At 47.6% G+C, this 18,793-nt stretch overlaps 1 protein-coding gene across 1 annotated transcript; it reads right to left on the bottom strand.

Annotated features, from left to right (window-relative positions):
• Window positions 1-610: 610 nt before the first annotated feature.
• Window positions 611-17,016, bottom strand: RCC1 (regulator of chromosome condensation 1). Its single transcript, XM_077337236.1, has 10 exons — window positions 16,879-17,016; window positions 13,228-13,297; window positions 11,176-11,363; window positions 9,378-9,557; window positions 9,170-9,293; window positions 7,009-7,131; window positions 5,922-6,077; window positions 5,401-5,520; window positions 4,205-4,357; window positions 611-2,377 (listed from the first exon to the last, which is right to left on the bottom strand). Exons 2-10 carry the CDS (start codon window positions 13,283-13,285, stop codon window positions 2,205-2,207), a joined length of 1,275 nt encoding a protein of 424 aa, XP_077193351.1. The 5' UTR covers window positions 13,286-13,297; window positions 16,879-17,016; the 3' UTR covers window positions 611-2,204.
• Window positions 17,017-18,793: the final 1,777 nt, after the last annotated feature.

The following is an 18,793-nucleotide window of genomic DNA, read 5'->3' as shown; positions in this document are numbered from 1 at the left end:
TTTGGATTTGGCTGGGAGAACAAGGTCACTACACAGAGGTAGACAGCAGCAAATCTCCACTTGCATTGAAAATCCTACAGCAGTCTTTCTGAACTTTTTACTGTTGAGAAACCCCAGAAACATTCTTCAGGCTTCGAGAAACCCCTGAAGTGGCACCATTGTGCTGCATATGTTTGGGAAGCAGAGCTGTGTACACAACCCAGGATCCCTCCCCATCCCACCCCTTCCAGGCCCATCATTGGCCATTTTGGGAAGGAGGGGCGGGTCAACCACCATCTATGGTTATGATGATGAAGTCATCCGTTCAGTCGTGTCCGAAACCTCAGCGATGCTATAGGAAAGTTTTCGCCATGCGTCTTGTCAATGACCACTTCTTTTAGTTGGTTCATGGTCATCCCTGTGCCGGCTTTGATCATATCGAGCCAGCAGATCCTTTGGCGACCATTCAGGAAACCCCAGGGCTTCACAAAACCCTGGTTGAGAAAGCCTGCCATACATGGTCCCCATAAGGACAACCTGGTGCCACTTTTGACGGCCGTACTTCTCCCTCCACCCTGCTACAAAACATTTGTCTTTAGAAGACATTGGCCTTCCAGAAAACAGACATCTCTATCAAAACTCAATTTATTCCAAGTGTTAATGAGCTGTACAGTTTTGCTTCTCTTTAACAAATTCTTCCAAAGTATTTTCAGATTTTCCTTGCCTCTGCCCCATTTCCCCAGGAATATTGCTGAAAACACACAGGTACTGTGGCTCATCTCAGATTTCTTGAATGCACCTACCAGAAGAGAAGCGCTAGAGAAACTGGGAAGGCTGACTCAGTTCTCAGCCCTAGTCCAGCCGCTGCACACAAGCTGTGCAGAAATGACACGGGGCCGTGAGTCCTTCTTTTGTTCCTAAAGCCGGTTCAGGGCCAAGATCAGTCTTAAAAATATGTAGTCCCAAGAGGAAAGGCAAACAACCCAGAAGCAAGGCTGCTCTGTCCAGTTGTGACGTGCCCAAATTTAAGGTCGATAGTTTAAAAACATACCAGCTGCTCACCGAAAACACCGGGCGGATGGTACAAGCAGATGGCAAGACACGAGGTTTAATATTCCCATAAAAATACAAGCCCCCCCCCCTCCCGTCTTATTTAAAAAGGAGCAAGTGGGAGTCAATTGCTGCCATCAGGAAATGAAAAAAATGAAGCCATTGTGTGTGTTGATTCCACGATCCATACAATACAATAGAAGTCATCCAGTTTGAGTATTCTGGCTGCAGTTTTGAAGGGGCCATCCAGAAAACATATGCAAAGGGGGTTAAAATTCTGGCCCTCCCATGCCTCTAAAAACTCAGAAGCAAGGACGGCTCCCACCACCCACCCTGCCCGCCCCCCCCAAAAGCTGCCTCAGAGGAAAAGTGCATGGATAGAGCTTTCAAAAGAATAAAGAACTGTTCTTTACATGCAACTCCCCACACACAAGCTGTTGAAGCTCAACTCTGGCCAACCAGATGGAGGCAAATGAGTCCAGTTCACATCCCAGTTAAACCTTCTCAAGGGATATTTGAGAAGTCTTATTCTCCCCCTCCCCCCAGGCCTTTCTTCTTCTCCAAATGCAGTATGTTCTCTCTCCCCTGGACACCAAAATTATGATGTGTTCTATGTGATCCGCTGCACACACACACCTCTTTTTAATTTTGGGGTTGCTCAGTCAAGTCAATTCCACCCACGCCACCGCCTTTACCAAACAAAAAATGGATGGAGAGGCAAGGAAGGGGCATGTGGTAGGTTACACAGAACCAACGAGGGTGTCCATGTCAGAGCAAGATGAGAACTCCCTGAGTTATGAGAAGCAGAAGGGGGGGGGAATAAGTCCCAGGACCTGACTTGGATGGCAGGCAGACGAAGATTTGATACCGAAATCAAGAAATTTCAGCTGACCTCCTAGACTGATAGCAGAAGCCGGGAAAAGAACCCCAGGGAGGTGTAAGGCGCTGGGGAAAACAACACTTGTTCCAGCCACCAAGGTAACCTGATTGTTTAGATTCAAACAGATTCCAGCCTCTGAGAGAATACTTTATATAATTCTCCTCTCCAAGGGAAAATATCAGAAGGTATGACAGGAAGCTATCAAAAGCTAGTCTTCTGAGTCCAAAAGACTTGGGAAGGTAGTACTGTCCCCCCACCCCAAGTTCTTCCTGGGGGGGCCGCCTGTGCCAGTTCGTCAACTCTGCTGGTCCTTGACTAGCAACACTGTGTGTTGACCGCCACCCGTCACAGAGAGGACGATGCGGTTCTCCAGCTGCTGGCCCGACATTTGGACAGGGCTCCAGGCGTCCTCTTCGTCTCCCGTGGCCAACTGGAGATTCGAACCCATTCCCCAGGCAAAAGCTCGCCCTGCAAAGGAAAAGGTGAGCGTGCATCAGCGTTGAGTTTTAAAGCTCAAGGGTACGTCCCATTGGCTGGCTGTGAAATTTCAAATTGTTTTTCAATGCTTTGTTGATGGTATCTTATATTATTGCAGTCTCCCTAATTGTCTAGAACGGCCTTGGCGGAAAACAGAGTTTATTTCACACAAACAAAGAGTTTATTTCAAACTGTGAAAGTTTATCAGGGGTGGCCAAACTGGCTTTCCAGATGTCCATGGGTGGTCAGCTAGCAGGGGCTCATGGTAATTGTAGTCCATGGACATCTGAAGAGCCACAGTTTGGCCACCTCTGGTTTAGTTGGACTTACTGCCCTCCCAAGATGCACCCTGAGTGGGGCTATACCTGCTCTTCTAAAATCGCATAGATACCCGGCAAAAACCTAGCTGCATTGCATGGAACAGCACACTGGACTAGGGGTGAAGCCAGATCTGGGCAGTGTTATATGAGCTGGCAGAACATGAGGTTGAGGCCTCCAGCACTTACTTTCAGCCAATTACACAATTGTGAAGGTTGAGAAAATTAAAATGCTATCCCACTTCATGTTTTCACTTTAGAGAAGAGACTACTAAGGGGAGGGGAGAGAACATGCTAGAGGTTTCTAAAATTATGCACAGGGAGGAGAGAGCTGACAAGGAGAATTTTTGCTCCTTCCCACACACGACTAAAACCCCAGGTCATCCCAGTGAAGTTGCTGGTCTACAGATTCAGGACAAACCAAAGGAAATGCTTCTTCATGCAGTGAGTGATTACAATGTAGACACTGCTGACAGAGGATGTAGTGATGGCCATACACAAGTACAGACAGCTTTAAAGGGATTAGACAGATCCACGGAGGATAGGCTTATCGGTGTCTATTAGCCATGGTGACTGACTAAATCTCTGAATATCAGTGCTACAATGCAACTTCAGAGGAAGACCTTGGAGACGAGTTGATTTTCATACCCCGCTTTTCACTACCCAAAGGAGTCTCAAAGAGGCATACGAACACCTTTCCCTCTCCCCACAATAGACACCCTGTGAGGCAGGTCAAGTTGGGAGAGCTCTAAGAGAGCTGTGGCTAGCCCAAATCACCCAGTCAACAGCATGTGGGAATCAACCCTGGTTCTCCAGATTACTTTTCTTTAATTTAAAAATTTAATATATAATCAGATACAAATTTGAAAAGGATATTTAAAAGGACATTAGATACCGAAAACACTGCATATTTACTTATCAGCTTATAATCATATAATTTCACATCCATTCTAAATGTATACCAAGATTATTACCAATTGCCAACATTACTTTTGACCAGTAAAATTCTAACCAATAAATGTCTTGGGTATTCTGATAGGCCGTTATTTTCATTAAAGTATGTAATTCTTGTGTTTTAATTAACCAGTCTTGAATTTTTAGGACAACTTTCTGCTTCCTGTATCTGGGGCAAACCAGTCTGGCAGCTGTAATCATATGTAGGACAAGAATTAATTTTCCACCAGAAACCATGGATTTTCTGGCTTTTCTACCTTCCAAATCTTTGCCTGGCTCACCTTTCTTAAATTGTATTGTAATTTTTATCTTGTAAACAGCCGTGAGCCTAAGGGAACGGCAGTATAAAAGTTTAATAATAATAATAATAATAATAATAATAATAATAATAATAATAATAATAATAATAATAATAATGGGGACTAGAAACTTTGGTCTTTCTTTTTGAAAATGCAGCTATATTCCTGGTGGCAATCTGATTCCCTAGAAGCATTTCACATGGCCTGCAGACAAGGCACGCTGAGGCTTAGACCTCTTTCAGACTCACCATCTTCAGTAACTGCGTAGCCAACCCGTTCTCCACAGGCAACAGAGGCTACCTTTGCCAGCCCGGGGATCGCGACGGGTGTATTCTTCTCTTCGACACCCTCTCCCAGGCCCAACATGCCGTAGTCTGCTCTGCCAAGGCTGTATACTGTGCCTGTTCAAAATTGAGAGGTGTGATAAGAAAGTGGGGGCAGGAATATGTTTTATTCATAAGACAAGGGAGTGGAGACAATGAATGAAGCTACACATGTAGAAACATGTTGGAATGCAAGACATCCTGCATTTACAAAGCAAGTATGTTATCTCCCCACCCCCAATCATGCAAGTTTCCTAAATGTCTGATGTGACTGAGAAGGTCAGGAAAAATCCCACACTTTTATCATTCCACAGAATGTATAAAATGATACAGGACGGCTTTTTAAAATGTAACACAGTTATACTTTTTAATGCCTGTAACAAATTTCAGGTCTATGTAGCTTGCGGAGGTCATGGGGTGATAAGAATGGCTGTGTTTAACTGCATAAAAGGTACGTATGTTGAAGAGGAGAGCCAACTTGTTTCCTGAAGCTTTAGAGAGAAGGACTAGGAGCAATGGGTTCAAATCACAGAAAGGGAGGTTCGACTTAAATATTAGAAAGCATTTTCTCATGGTGAGGACTGTTCATAGATGGAGAATGTTGCCTCCGGTTGGAAGTTTTTAGGTGGAGAATGGAAGAGCACCTGTCAGGAAGGTGTGATTTTTAAGTCCCAGAGAAGTTGGGCGTCTGGACAAGACGGCCCTTCGGGGTCTCTACCAGCTCTGTGTAATTCTGATTCATCCCCCTCCCTAACCCTCCACATCTTGGCCAGAGCAAGAAACCCTAAAAGAAACAGGATCACAGAAGGACATAAAATGGCAAATCAACTAAATAGTCCTGGGTAAATAGGACATCCAGACAAACAGGCAGTCATGTGGTACCAGAACCTTTAGTAGAATTACGTCGCTTATAGTAGAGCCACATCACTCTACTGAGTACCTTCACATGATACCAGCAGTTTAATAGAATGAGCATCAGTCAGATGTCTGTGTGTGCATCTCGATATCTGGGGTGCCAAATACAAGACAGCAAACAGCCTCTTCTTCACTATCAGAGCTTCCTCTGTTTATTCCTTCCCACCCTGTGGAGGGCCACTCTCCAAGGAGAGAGGGCTGCTCACCTTCTGAATCCAGGCACACAGTGTGGTGCTGCCCAGCAGAGAATTCCACCCAGGATCTGGTTGAGTTCTTGAACGCCGTCAGAATCTTCGGGGAGTAGTAAGTGTCGATGCTTTGCGAACCTGTAGCAGCAGTGGAGGAAACCCCAGGTAGAGCCAAAGACAAATCAGAGTGGTCAGGTTGATTTACCCACAATTCAGTGTGGTGAAATGCCAGTGAAGCAGCAACTGACACCCCTTCACCCTCCGGATCAACCCATTCAGGAGGGGACAGGCTAGCCTAATAAACAAACCATGAACGTTAACAGCAAGCAAGATCAGACTGAAATAGCCATAGCCGTCTTTCCACTCTCCCAAGCGTGACCCAGCTTGCAGGAATTGCACCTCATTTCTCCTCTAGTAGAGAGAAGGAAGAAACAATGCTTCCTCATTCTTCCCTGCCCTTCCTGGTGACTCAGGAGTCACGAGATCACCAGCAGCTTATTTTTCTTGTGACACCTGGTGGCTTAGAGACAGCGACTTACCCAGTTGGTAGTAATTGGAGAGGCCAAACCCAATGACATGGCCCTCCTCGGTAAGAGCTATGGTGGAATAGGAGCCGCAGAAGACATCGGCGATGTGCCCTTTGTTCTTACCGCCCTTCTGTTTGAGGGGGACGGACTGGGGAAGCAGCAGCCGCTCTGGAGGCAAGAGAGAGAGGGCTTAGGGGAGCTGGTGCTGGACACATGAGGCTGCTTACACTGGATCAGAACTCTGGCCATCGAAGTCAGCACTGGCTACTCAAACTGGGGTCTTTCACATCACCTGCTACTTGTTCCTTTTAAGTGGCGATGCCAGGGATTGAACCAGAGACCTTCCATATGTCAAGAAGATGCTCTACCACTGAGCCAAGCCCCTCCGCTGAAGCTATCAAGACCAGTATTGTCTATTCAGATTCTGCACTCCAGGATTTTTCCCTTTCTTTTTAAATTGGAGATGCTGGGGATTGAACCTGGCACCTTCTGCAGGCAAAACCACCACGTTGTCTTACACTAATTTAGGGCCTACCTTGACCTGGACGGCCCAGGCTAACCTTATCTCAGCCTGTCTTGGAAATTAAGCAGGGGTGGACAGGACTTGGGATGGGAGACCTCCAAGCAATACCAGAGTTCTGATGCAGAGGGAGGTCATGACAAACCACTGCTGAATGCCTCGTGCCTTGAAAACCACCCAAGTCAGGTCCTGGGTCTATTGAGCTCCGGAAGATCTGTGGCAGTAGCCACCCAGAATCTCAAGAAGCAAAAGGTCTCTCACAAAGATCTTGCGCGGAATTGAACTCAAGATCTTCTGCATGCAAAGTACACACTTGCCATGGCCCCCCTCTCAATGAAATGGCAGCAGATCTCCAGAGTAACAATGCAGAAGTCTTTCATTACCGACTCTCAGGTCCTTTTCAGGGGAGACTGAACCTAGGACTTTTGGCATGCAAAGCAACTCCTTTGCTACTAAGCTACGGACTTTCCTCCTTGAAAATTCCAGTGACATTAGCCAACTTCCCACCCCAAACTGTACTCATACAGAGTTTTCCCCACAGACTGCCTCAAAACAACAACATTCATCTAATCAACTCACCCAGTCCTCGTCTTCCACCTCGGGCAGTGAAGATTTGGGGCACTCGGCCCAACTGGCCATTGTCTCCACAACCACAGGTATAAAGGTTACCCTCTGTGGACACTAATGCCAAGTGATGGCTCCCTGGGAAAGTGAAGGCAAAGTTAGTGAAGATATAGGGAAGTCAACTCGGGGAGCAAACTGCAATACTACTGCAAAACTGCAGCCCTTTATATTCAGAGGGAAAGTTAATTATTAGCAATTTTTGTGTGAAGAATTTAGGGTTCACACCAGCATGATTTGGGCTGGTTAGGCAGGATGATGGAGAACCTGAAGAGGCCCATTCTATCTCCATAGTAATGCTAGCCAAGGGGAACACAGTACTCTTATGGAAAAAGGCTATGAAGGGTAGGCTACGATGAAAAAGAACTCCAAGTAAGTACATTTTAAGGGTTACTTCTGTCTTCCTGAGGTGTTCAGGAAAAATAAGTTATGCTTATGAGCATAACAAGTTATGACAAATTGGCAAACCACGAGAATAATTTTTGACAGAGGGAGGAGAGTCCCCCCCCCATCTCTCCATTCACGATTCTTTGTAACACAATACAATCACAATGTTTATTGTATGCTTTTAGTGTATTTTTTTCACAAATTTTGTAAATCATCCTCAGTGAGAAGGAAGGACTGGAAATGAAGTAAATATAATTCAGGGATGGTGCATAAGAAAGGGTAGCAAGGACACAGGAGAATGGTAAAAATATTTTCCTCTCACTATCTAAATAGTAGTGGTACACAGAGCTGGAAATTTATGGTACACAGAGCTGGAAGTTATGATAATTGGCCATCTAGACCAGTGGTCCCCAACCTTTTTTCGGCTGGGAACCGGTAGGGCAACTGCCCCACCTGCGCAACGTGCATGTGCGCCCGAAATTGCGCATGCGCGGCCGCGCAGTGCGCATGTGTGCATGAGCGGCCCTGATTCCCTCTCCTCCCCCCCCCTGCAGTAAGAAGCTTCCCGGGCCGCAAGCTTGCGGCCTGGGAAGTTTTTTACTGGGGGGGGGGGCGGGGAGAGGGAACCGCGGCCCGGCACCAGGCCGCGGACCGCAGGTTGGGGACCACTGATCTAGACCACAACCTGCACAATGCAGGGCGTTCACAGCTACACACACACACAGAGTCTCAGTGAGCCCTTCTCTAAGCCCTGAGGACAGCCAAAAATCTCCAGGATACCTAGGCCAATCTAGGAGGAAAAGTCCTTCCTGACCCTCTCTGCTTAAAATCCTCCAAAGGAGAACCTAACACCTCCTGAAAAAGCCTGTTCCACCGAAGAATCGCTCTGATAGAAGTTCTTCCTAATGTTTAACTGAAAATTTAATTTCGATCCATCAGCTTTGGTTCAGCCTTCTGGGACAAAATAAACAACCCTGAAGGAGAAAATCTGGCTTTCATACCCCGCTTTTCCCTGCCCGAAGGAGACTCAAAGCGGTTTACAATCACCTTCCCAGTGAGGTAGGTGAGGCTGACGGAACTCTGACAGGACTGCTCGGTCAGAACAGCACTGTCAGGGCTGTGACAAGCCCTAGATCTCTCAACTGACTGCATGTGGAGGAGCGGGGAATCAAACACGCCTCGCCAGATTAGAAGCCATCACTCATAACCACCACATGCTCCGTACGACAGCCCTTCAAATAAAACACCTTGACAGATTCTTGTGAAAGGCAGGTTGCCAAATTTATAAAAATACCTTCTGGGGTCAAGGCAACCTTGTTTCCTCTCCTACAAGGAACCGGGAGGTGTCCTGAACTGATGTGCCATTCTGTGGCCAAGGCCAGGATTGGGTCCTTCTCTTTTAAAATACATGCCAGTGGAGGCCCCTCCCTCTTTCCACTTGCTGTTTGCTTATTCAGTGTATCTCTCTCCTGCCTTATCCCTTCTGACTGAAGGAGCCACAGCTACAAAGGCACTGAGGAAAGGCTGGGCCAATTAAAGTTTAAAAATGATACAACAGGACAGCTCCATGTTTCGATACACATATTTATTTACTTTTATTTATTTATTATATTTATATACCACCCTCCTCTGCAGCTCAGGCAGTTTATACAGAACACAGGAGAACATAAGGACAGTACAGTGCAATTCAGTAGTAGCCAAATAAGCATCAATAAGTGCCCCCTTTGCTCACCTGAAGCAATTTTGACAATCAGCGCTTCCAGCTGTAGCTCCACAGGGACAGAACTGCCACTGGAGGATTCAAGCCCCTTAACCCCCTTGGTGGGAGCCAGTAAGCCAATGACGCCATTCTCGTCCTGAAGAGCCGGCAGAGAGAGGCCATTAGTAAACAAGTAGCGAAAAGCCCCAGGAAAAGCATCTCCAAGAAAAACCGTACGTACCCGGAAGGCTCCCCAGATGAACACTCGTCCGTCTTCCGTCAACGCTGCTGTGTGGCTGTCGCCTGCAGAAACCTGCACCACTTTCTCCTTCAGATCCACGAGCCCCGGCACAGAGTCAGACCCTTCCTCCGAGGTGTCGCGTCCCAAGGCCCCTTCGTCGTTGCAACCAAAAGTATAGATCTGGGAACAAAGAAGCTATCCAGTGGCCAAGAAATCCACACAGAACCACAGGGAAACGCAGAACTGAATCTATACAGTAGTTTATGTAGTCCTGTCTCTAAGGAATTCAGGGAGGACAAATTGTTCTCTCCTCACAACAGCCCTATGAGGTAGGTCAGGCGGAGAGAATGCAACTAGCCCAAGGTCATCCACAGCGCTTCACAGTGTAGTGAGGATCCAAACCTGGCCTGGCCAGGATCCTAGTCCTACCCAACAAGAAAACGATTGGGGTGTAAGGTTTCTAGGGGAGCAGATCCATAAACTGTGCCCCTAAGTGAAAGGGACAGCTGATGGCCAGCAAGTGGGTGTGGAATAGCAGCTGCAGCTGTGCTTCATCTTGGCAAGAAAACAGCCATACATCAGAGAGGCCTGCCAGCTTCCTACAAGGACAGCCAGCCTAGGTTCACGTGATCTTCAGGCATGCAGAAGAATTGGGCATTGTGAACTGGTTCCATGTCAGGAGGTAGCATAGACAAAGTTTGGCTCCTTGGCCCTAGCAACAACTATTCCCCATCAGAGACAGCTCGGGGCAGCAGTTACAGAGAGGGACTAGCAGGCTGCACTCTGCCACAGAGGCTTGCTGGGTGACCTTGAGCACGGCATTCTCTCCCTCAGCCCAACCTACCTCACAGGGTTATTGTTGTGAAGGTACAACAGAGGCAGGGAGAAGCGTTTCAGTCTTCACTGCGGGTGAAACATCTAGTTCTTTCATTCTCTTTTTGTGGTGGTGGTGGTGGAGGAGGAGGAGAAGTTGGTTCTTATATGCTGCTTTTCTCTACCCAAAGGAGTCTCAAAGTGGCTTACAGTCACCTTCCCTTTCCTCTCCCCACAACAGACCTCCTGTGAGGTGGGTGAGGCTGAGAGAGCCCTGATATTCCTGCTCAGTCAGAATAGCTTTATCAGTGCTGTGTTGAGCCCAAGGTCCCCCAGGTGGCTGCATGTGGGGGAGGGCAGAATCGAACCCGGCTCGCCAGATTAGAAGTCCGCACTCCTAACCGCTTCATCAAATTGGCTCATTTAAAACACTATGTTCCAGTTTATAAGCTAGTTAAGTAACAAATGGCAGCATCTATCAACTACTGTGGCCCAATTCTTAGAACCCAATTTTAACCCTAGGCATGGGGCCCATTCAGTGGCAAACATGTGACAGGAAGCTGCACAGTCACATGACAGGAAGGAGGAGCCAAAGGTCCTGAATCCTAAAAAGTTAACCTTGCCACCACTGGCTGACCTCACTTTGCCCTCCTGCAGTTCCTCTGTTTTCATGCAAAGCAATGGACATGCCATCCCAGCTCTCTACACGTGTAAATGAGCAGCATATTCTTTAAAAATGCAGGGTGCTCTGTAAGTGCGCATAAGCTGAAGAACACAGGCCTACATTTTCATCCCAAAGGAGCTCCGAATGGTGTACATGATTCTCCCCTCCATCAAGGCTCACAACCACCCCATGAGGTAGGAAAACCTGAGGGTGTAGTTGGCCAAATGAGCCTCAGGGATGGGGGGGCTTTGAACCCTCATCCCTAGACAGACACGCTCCTCATCACGCTATACTGGCCAGGGAGGGGCGCTGCAGACTCACTTTGCCCGTCTCGCTGAGGCACACTGTGTGAACCCCTCCTGCTTCAGCTTGGACGATCTTCTCTGAGAGCTTCACCAAGGCAGGTCTCTTCCTCATCAGGATGTCAGGGCCGAGGCCCAGCTGACCGAGATCCCCCTGCCCCAAGGTCAAAACCAGACCCGGTTCCGTTTGATGCGATCGATGGCTGACTGCAAGGGCAGAGGAAAGAATTGGGAAGGGAAGACAGCAGATCAAGAACAATCTTCGTACCTATCAATGCAGGCGTGATCTGTCCCAGTGTACTTCACTGAAGTCATAAAGGAGCCCACAAACTCAACAACTTCACTGGAGGGCAAGTTAAATGTGGTTCAGTGGAACACACAATCAGCACATTTCAATATGAAACAAAACCAGGGAAAAGATACAGAGAAAACAATAAACCATGGGCCAATTTTTTAAAAAATTGCCTTCTAGTTAGTTGTTTATCAGCGGCTTGTCAGAGACATGGAGACTGGATCTTTTCTCCCAATTGAATTTCCCACTACTTTGGCCTAAATTGGGGGTCCACGCAGCTGCATTCACAACATGCTTGCCCAAATGTCTTCTGAAAGGCTTGAAGGAGAGATAGCTTAGCCCTCCAGACCAGACTTTTTCAACCTTTTGATTTTGGAGGAACCTCTGAAATATTTTTTAGGCTTCAAAGAACCTCAGAAGCAGAGTCATGCCCCTTCAGAGAAGCAGCCACAGAAGTAAGATGCGGGAGCTAGCCAGTCAATCATTTACCGTTTCTCTTGTGGAGAAAGAGACACGTCCTGCACAGCAACAAGGGAAGTGGGCTCCAGGGACATCTAGGGATGTCAGAGGCCATCTGAACTTCTGGGAAGGGCTGCATAGCCCTAGGGGAGCTCTTGCGTCCCCCCAGGGTTCTCTGGTTGGGAATCCCTGCTCCAGACTCTAGTGGTGGAAAGTGCCCTCAAGTCACAGCCGGCCTACAGCACCCCTAAAGAGTTCTCAAGGCAAGAGATGAAGAGAGGTGGCTTACCACTGCCTTCTTCTGCATTGTGACCCCGGATTCCTCAGCGGTCTCCTAGCCAATTACAAAGCAGGGCCGGCTCTACTTAGCTTTCAAGATCTGATGAAATCAGGCTAACCTGGGCCATCCAGGTGAAGGCCTCTGGACTACTAGGCACACATTCAGCAGCATTCCTAGGCAAGACTGAATTAATGCGACCAGCCCCTTCAGCAGAGTCACACCCTTTCAAGCCAACCATCTTAGCACAGTGTAACAGTTGAGGGAATATCAGAGAGTATAACACTCAAGGTTTCAAAACACTTATTATGAAAACTCTGCATCAAGAAATAACTATGGAGAAAGATCCATGGAGCAGGGATATAATATTGTTATCCTTTATTGGCATTCATCATTCTGTATGCCTTGCTTTGTGTTCATAATAACGTAAAAGGCTACTTACAAAAAGAAAGGATACAATTCTGCTTAGGACGGCACAACTAGGCACCGATTTTGTAGACAACTGGACGAGATAGTGTCCAAGCTGCCATGGCTTTTTGTTGTCAGTGTGAAATCGTTAGCTGAAAGAAAACGGGCTGAAGTCTCACATTTCTAAAATTATCTCAGCTTACATTTTACTGATTTGAGATTTCTCAAATAACAGCTCAGTATTGGGAGGGAAGGTGGCGTGCCCAATCTTGTCAGAAAACTGAGCGGGATTAATATTTGGATGAGAGGCCACCAAGAAAGACTTTGCAGAGGTGAGCAATGGCCAACCCCCTCTGCTTCTCACCTGCCTGGAAGGTTCCTTGCTGGGATCGCATTGGTCAGTTTTGACTTGACAGCGCTTACAGACATGTTGTTCAGGATCAACAAGGGTCCAGCCATTATTTTAGGATCAAGGCAGAAAGCAGCTAGGCCTGACTCCAATTCCCTTATGCCGCTGTTTTCTTAGGAGTTCATTTTGGTAGAACACTTTGCGTTCAAAAGCATTCTACAATTGTGTGCTGGAGTAAATTGGGAACAGATGGAAAATTGAGGCAAAGGAACAGATGACCTCTTACCTTTTGTCCGTTTTGCTTTGAGTGCATCGTCTTTTTCCAGCACTCGCTTCCTGGGCATGTTTCTTTAACACTGGGGGGGGGGGGGGAGATAAAGGATAACTTTTAAAGGGGAGGACTGGCCACTGTTGATTCAGGAGATGTAAACCTCACCTTGCCACTGGAAAAGATATTACTAAAGATTCGTAAACTATGAACTTACTGGGTTATAGTGTTGAGTTGTAATCCCTGCAGTCATGCAGCTTTTCGAGCAAGCCGTAGCTCAGTGGAAAAGCCTCTGCTTTGCATGCAAAAGCTCCCAGGTTCAACCCCTAGCATTTCCAATTAAAAAGAGCAAGTAGTAGGTGATGGGAAAGACCTTCACCTGAGACCCAGGAGAGCAGCTGGCAATCTGAGGGGACAATACTAACCTTGATGAACTGATGGCTTGATTCAGTATAAGGACGCTCAATGTTTTCAAGAATTTAAAAACAAAACAGAATCAAAGCATTAACCCAAACAGGGAGAGAGCTCTAGGCAAACCTCAAACAGTAACAAAAAGCCTCATCCCAACAAGGGATCAACAAGGAAAATTCAACAGGAAAATAAGCATGGTCTCTGGTGACAAGAAGGTGACAAGAATCCAAGCTCCAAATGTGGTGATCTTTATCTCATCCTTCCTCCAGTAAGCAAAACTGCTCAGGTCTTTCTCTCTTCCATTTTTTGCTAGGTAGGTAAGGCTGCAAGTGATTGGCTTAAGGGCCACTAGTAATTCTGATTGGTTCAGCACTAATTCAACACTATAACCCAGTCGTTTCACGGCTGAGGAATCTCTGCAACTTGTCACAGTACCTGATGGAACTTTGACATCACCTCTCTACTCCCCACATGACAAAGCAAAAAACAAAACAAAAAACCCTTATTGAGACATGTGTATCCCATTTTTCATCCAGTGCACCCCCGCCCCCCAAAAAATACAATTCACAACAGCAAGTAAGATCTGAAGTGTAAACAATTTGGAGAGCAGGAATGTTTGCCAAACCCTAGTTGAAAAACTCTGCTATCTGCTCTGAAAAGGGTGTTTTTGGCTAAAGGGAGATCATTTTGGAGAACTCCAATTAAAACTTAATTTTGCTTGTGAACAATCAGTGGAAAAGAAAAAAAAGAAAAGTTGTTCCGGAAGCTCCAACTGGTCCAGAATGCAGCCGCTTGGGTCCTTACTTGGACCCCACGGAGAGCATATATTCAACCTGTGCTCTCCCAACTGCACTGGCTCCAGATGGGAGATTGGATCAGGTTCAAGGTTTTGGCATCAACCTTCGAAGCCCTAAACGAGCCTTTCTCAACTTTTTTACCATTCAGAACCCCCTGATACCTTCTTGGGGCTTCAAGGAACCCCAGATGTGGCACAGTAGTGCAGAACATAGTTGGGAAAGATAGCTGGGTATACGCCCATCCAAGGTCCCTCCCTTTCCCACCACCTCCAGACCCATCATTGGCCATTTTGGGAGGAAGGGGCGAGTCAACACGGCCATATATGGTTAACACATTTTAAAAATATATTAAAAATTAATTAACTCCCACCCATTCTTGAAACCCTTCCAGGGCTATCAAGAAACCCCAGGGTTTCATAAACCCCTGGTTGAGAAAGCCTGCCCTAAACAGTCTGGGATCCTCGTATCTTCGGGACCATCTCTCCCAGTATGCCCCCCTCCCCCGAGCACTAAGAACTAGTAACCAAAATTTGCTCAAGAGGTAAAACTGGCCTCAGTCAGGGCTGCAGCATTCTCAGCCCTGGCCTTGGTGGAATGCCCTGTCAGGCAACAACAGGGCCCTGTGGGAGCTCAAGCAGTTCGGCAGGGCCTGCAAAACAGGCCTAAGGCTGGGGCCAGAGTGAACATTGAGAAGATGCTGGCCTCCATGCCCGAAAGGCCACCCGTAAGTAATCTGTTATGCACTCCACATACCTCCCCGGGAAGAAATTTGCAAAAAGAGACAGCTATGGGGTTTTTTTTAACTTGGACTAGCAGAATTTTAAATCCAGATTTTAATTTTTAAATCTTAATTTGTATCCAATGTTCATTGTAAGCTGCCCTGAGCCCTTCTGGGGTATGGCAGGGTGAAAAATCAAATAATTTAAATAAGTAAATAAATGCCTGTGCGCTTCCACTTGCTTATTTATTTTAATTAAAATGTTTTTGGCTTCCAAATGAGGACGCTTTACAAGTATAAGTCACCACATTGTTTCCTGGGCCTCTGTCAAAGAGAAGCATTGTTACACACAGAAATTCACTGCTGATCTCAGAGCCACCTGTTCAGGCATCTCAGCAACTTGGTGGCATTTGAGCATGAGAGGAATATGAGAGAGAAATTGCCATTAAGAAATGCTTCAACGCGTTGTGAGGGAGTGAGGAAGAGTCTCTAGCCTGTGCTGGGACGACATAGTCTCAAATCCCTCTATGAACTCCACTAAGAGAATCTGGACTACTTGCCCTAGCCTACCCCACCAAAGTTGTTGTAAAAATTAAACAGGAAGAGACGCGCCACCCCCAGCTCCAAAGGTGTAATTATATATGTGTGTAGGCAAGACTTCTGGTGTGCAGAAAAATATCACTTTGTGAGTTAGCCCAAAGCAAAAGGAAAATCCTGGTCTGCTGAAGCTTAAGAATTACTCAGAAGGGCACGCTGCCAGCAAGTGTCAACTCTCACGGTAGTTAAATGGAACCTCCATGTTCAGAAGCAGTGTACCCCTGAATTATAAATTCTGTATACAAACAATGGAAGTTTCTTTCCTCCACACCAGGTTTCTGAGATCTCCAAAACAAAGCCGTCCTACAAAGCGAGGTCACTTAAATTGGTCTTCACCAGCTGGCAGCTGCCTCTGTAAATCTCAGAAAGCGATTTCTCCCTCTCTCCCCATTCCCCGATCTTGTCGACTCGAAACTTTTTAGATTTTCTCCCGCATGTGGAAAAGAATTTACTGGCTCCCTCCTGGTTAAGGTTATCAATTATTTGCTTGCCTCTATGCAAATAATCCAGGTTACTAACAGCACTCCACCCCGTTTACGCTCTCTCGAAAAGGCTCCTACGCAGCCGGCTACCAGATCCGGATTTGCAAGAGTCCCCACGCCTATATCGGGGTCCCATTAGTGGGGGTGGGGAGTCGCATTCCTCTCCAATCAGGCTTTCACTAATTTCCCTAATTGTGTGTGTGTGTTTAAAATGCAAGGAATCCATCCGATCCGCCGCGCGACCTCGTTGAGTACTGCAGCCCCCCGCCCCTGGCCCCCCCCCACTCCCGGATTTGAATTTCCCGCGCGGGCTCCGCGGCGCCGATCTTCCCTTTCCCTACCGCGCCGAGTCACCGCACAGGGAGCCCAGGCAGAGCGGCCGCGGAGCCCACCGAACGTTCGGAGCCCGCGCCTGCTCCGCCCGCCCCTTTGGAACCCGGACGGGTGTCTCCGCGTTCGACCCGTAGAACCTTCGGAGGCCACCGTTCCAAACCACGTGGGGGGACGACTCGGCCGAGGCCCTCCAGCAACTAGCGGCGGCCGCCTCCTCCAGCCCTGCGCCTCCCTCCGCAGGCAGCTCAATCCCCCCGTTCCTCCTCTCCCTCTCTCTTCTCCCTCTCCCGCCCTCCAATACATCTAGGGGGAAAGAGCGACGGGCACTTACCTCGCCGTATTCGCCCCTCTTCCTTCCTTCGAAGTCTGGCAAGTCTTCGCCCAATGCCCCCCGGAGTCTGGATTTCTTGGAAGCATGCGCACTAGGAGCCCCGGCGCGGACACCATTGGCTGTCGGAAGAGCAGGAAAAAGACTAACCTTCCGTCGTGCGCCAACTAGCGGCCGCCGCGAAAACGACTCTTCCCTCCTCGCGTCATAAGGAGGGTTGAAAGTCGCTTCCTCCCCCCTCCCTCGGAGGGCATGTTAGAGTCACCCCGAGGCGACTGCAGGGCTCGGGCACTTTGCGCAGTGACGGCGTCCTTATCGCCCCCCCCGCCACTTCCCCTGCCATCAGCCCGACTGAGTATCATTCAACTAGGAACCGGGTCCCGCGGGAGTAGCGTTGTCACCTCCGAGTTGGGATTCGCGAAGTGAGGACAGGGAGGGACTTCAGCAGGGTGAGGTGACAGGCGGCGACCATTTTCTCCTGAGCTGATCTCTGTTGTATGGAGACTAATTAGAATGGCGAGAGATATCCAGGCCCCACCTATGTCACGGGAGGCTTGCTGGTTTTCTCCCCCCCCCCCCTTTACTGCAAGTTGCACAATAAAATCACGGCTACCCATTTGAATCTGCAAGTTGCAGATCTTCCTCCTTTGTTTGACAGAACTCCAGCTCCCAGTTCTGAATTTTTCTTTAGACACAGCTTTCAGGCAAAGAAGGATCCTATGAGCTTAACTCCGGGAGGGGGTCATTCCAAAGCAAGAACAGATACGACTGGCGCTGCAATGGTATTTAAGGAAAACTTTTATAAAAGCAAATATTCAAGACCTTTAAGGCCTCCAAATGGGACACGGATTTATATTTGACTATAGAGATCATCTCCCCTGGAAAAAATGGCTACTTTGGAGGGTAGAGAGTATAGCATTGAGATCCCATACCTTCCTTCCTTCCTTCCTCCACAAGCTCCACTTCCAAATCTCCGGGAATTTCTTAAACCAGTTGGCAGCCCTATTTGCACTAAAAACTCACTAGAGTCCATGTTCTCCTTTGTCGTCTAGGGGTAGTTAACCTGTGGTCCTCCAGATGTCCATGGACTACAATTCCTCCCTTTCCATGGAATTGTAGTCCATGGACATCTGGAGGACCACAGGTTGACTACCCCTGCTCTATGCCAATTAAGCCAAGGGTACTGTCTCCCTTACCCACTGGTTGTTCTTGTAAGCAGTTTAATTATTTATCATTATCACGTGGCATGTGGAATGTAGCCAGGAGATTTGAGGATTGTCTGGCAATCAAGCAAGGGACCTTCAGGAGTGGTTTGCCAGTGCCTGCCTCCACCTCATGACCCCTAGCGTTCCACCAAATCTTTGAAGGCCTCCCATCCAAATACTAGCCGAAGTCAGCCCTGCTTAACTTCCGGAATCCAGCCTCCCTGGGCTATGCAAGACAAGGTCACGTAACCAGAAGAGAAAACCCATTGGTTGTATTTCCTACCCAGATTTTACTGAGAACAAATTTTTAAAAAATTCAATTACCCGCCGCTATTGAAGGATCATCTCATTGCAGGTTACAGCATGAAAAATAAAATCCAACAAGTTAAAATTTTTTTTAAAAAACCAGCATTCCCTGCTGGCAAGAAAATAATAACCCCGATATCCTCCCTCCTATTCTTCAGGGTGTCCTCCTCTCACAAGGTGAAACTCCCAGGGTGCTGAATATTCCCCTATATCAGGGGTAATCAAACTGCAGCCCTCCAGATGTCCATGGACTACAATTCCCAGGAGCCCCCTGCCAGCAAATGCTGGCAGAGGGCTCCTGGGAATTGTAGTCCATGGACATCTGGAGGGCCGCAGTTTGACTACCTCTGCCCTAGATCTTCTGCAGTCTGGCCTCAACCAAAGACCTGGAGGAAGAGCTCTGCCTT

The sequence above is a fragment of the Paroedura picta genome, chromosome 5 (assembly GCF_049243985.1).
Source record: "Paroedura picta isolate Pp20150507F chromosome 5, Ppicta_v3.0, whole genome shotgun sequence".
Lineage (NCBI taxonomy): Eukaryota > Metazoa > Chordata > Lepidosauria > Squamata > Gekkonidae > Paroedura > Paroedura picta.
This window is presented reverse-complemented; position numbering and strand designations above follow the sequence as displayed.

What these genes read in the sequence shown, in the direction of transcription:
- RCC1 (XM_077337236.1), bottom strand. Translation starts at nt 13,285, where the DNA reads ATGCCCAGGAAGCGAGTGCTGGAAAAAGACGATGCACTCAAAGCAAAA. An exon ending in CAAAGCAAAACGGACAAAAG is followed by an intron (nt 11,364 to 13,227) that starts GTAAGAGGTCAT and finishes CTGCCCTTGCAG; the next exon opens with TCAGCCATCGATCGCATCAA. An exon ending in CTCCAATTACTACCAACTGG is followed by an intron (nt 5,521 to 5,921) that starts GTAAGTCGCTGT and finishes CTGCTGCTACAG; the next exon opens with GTTCGCAAAGCATCGACACT.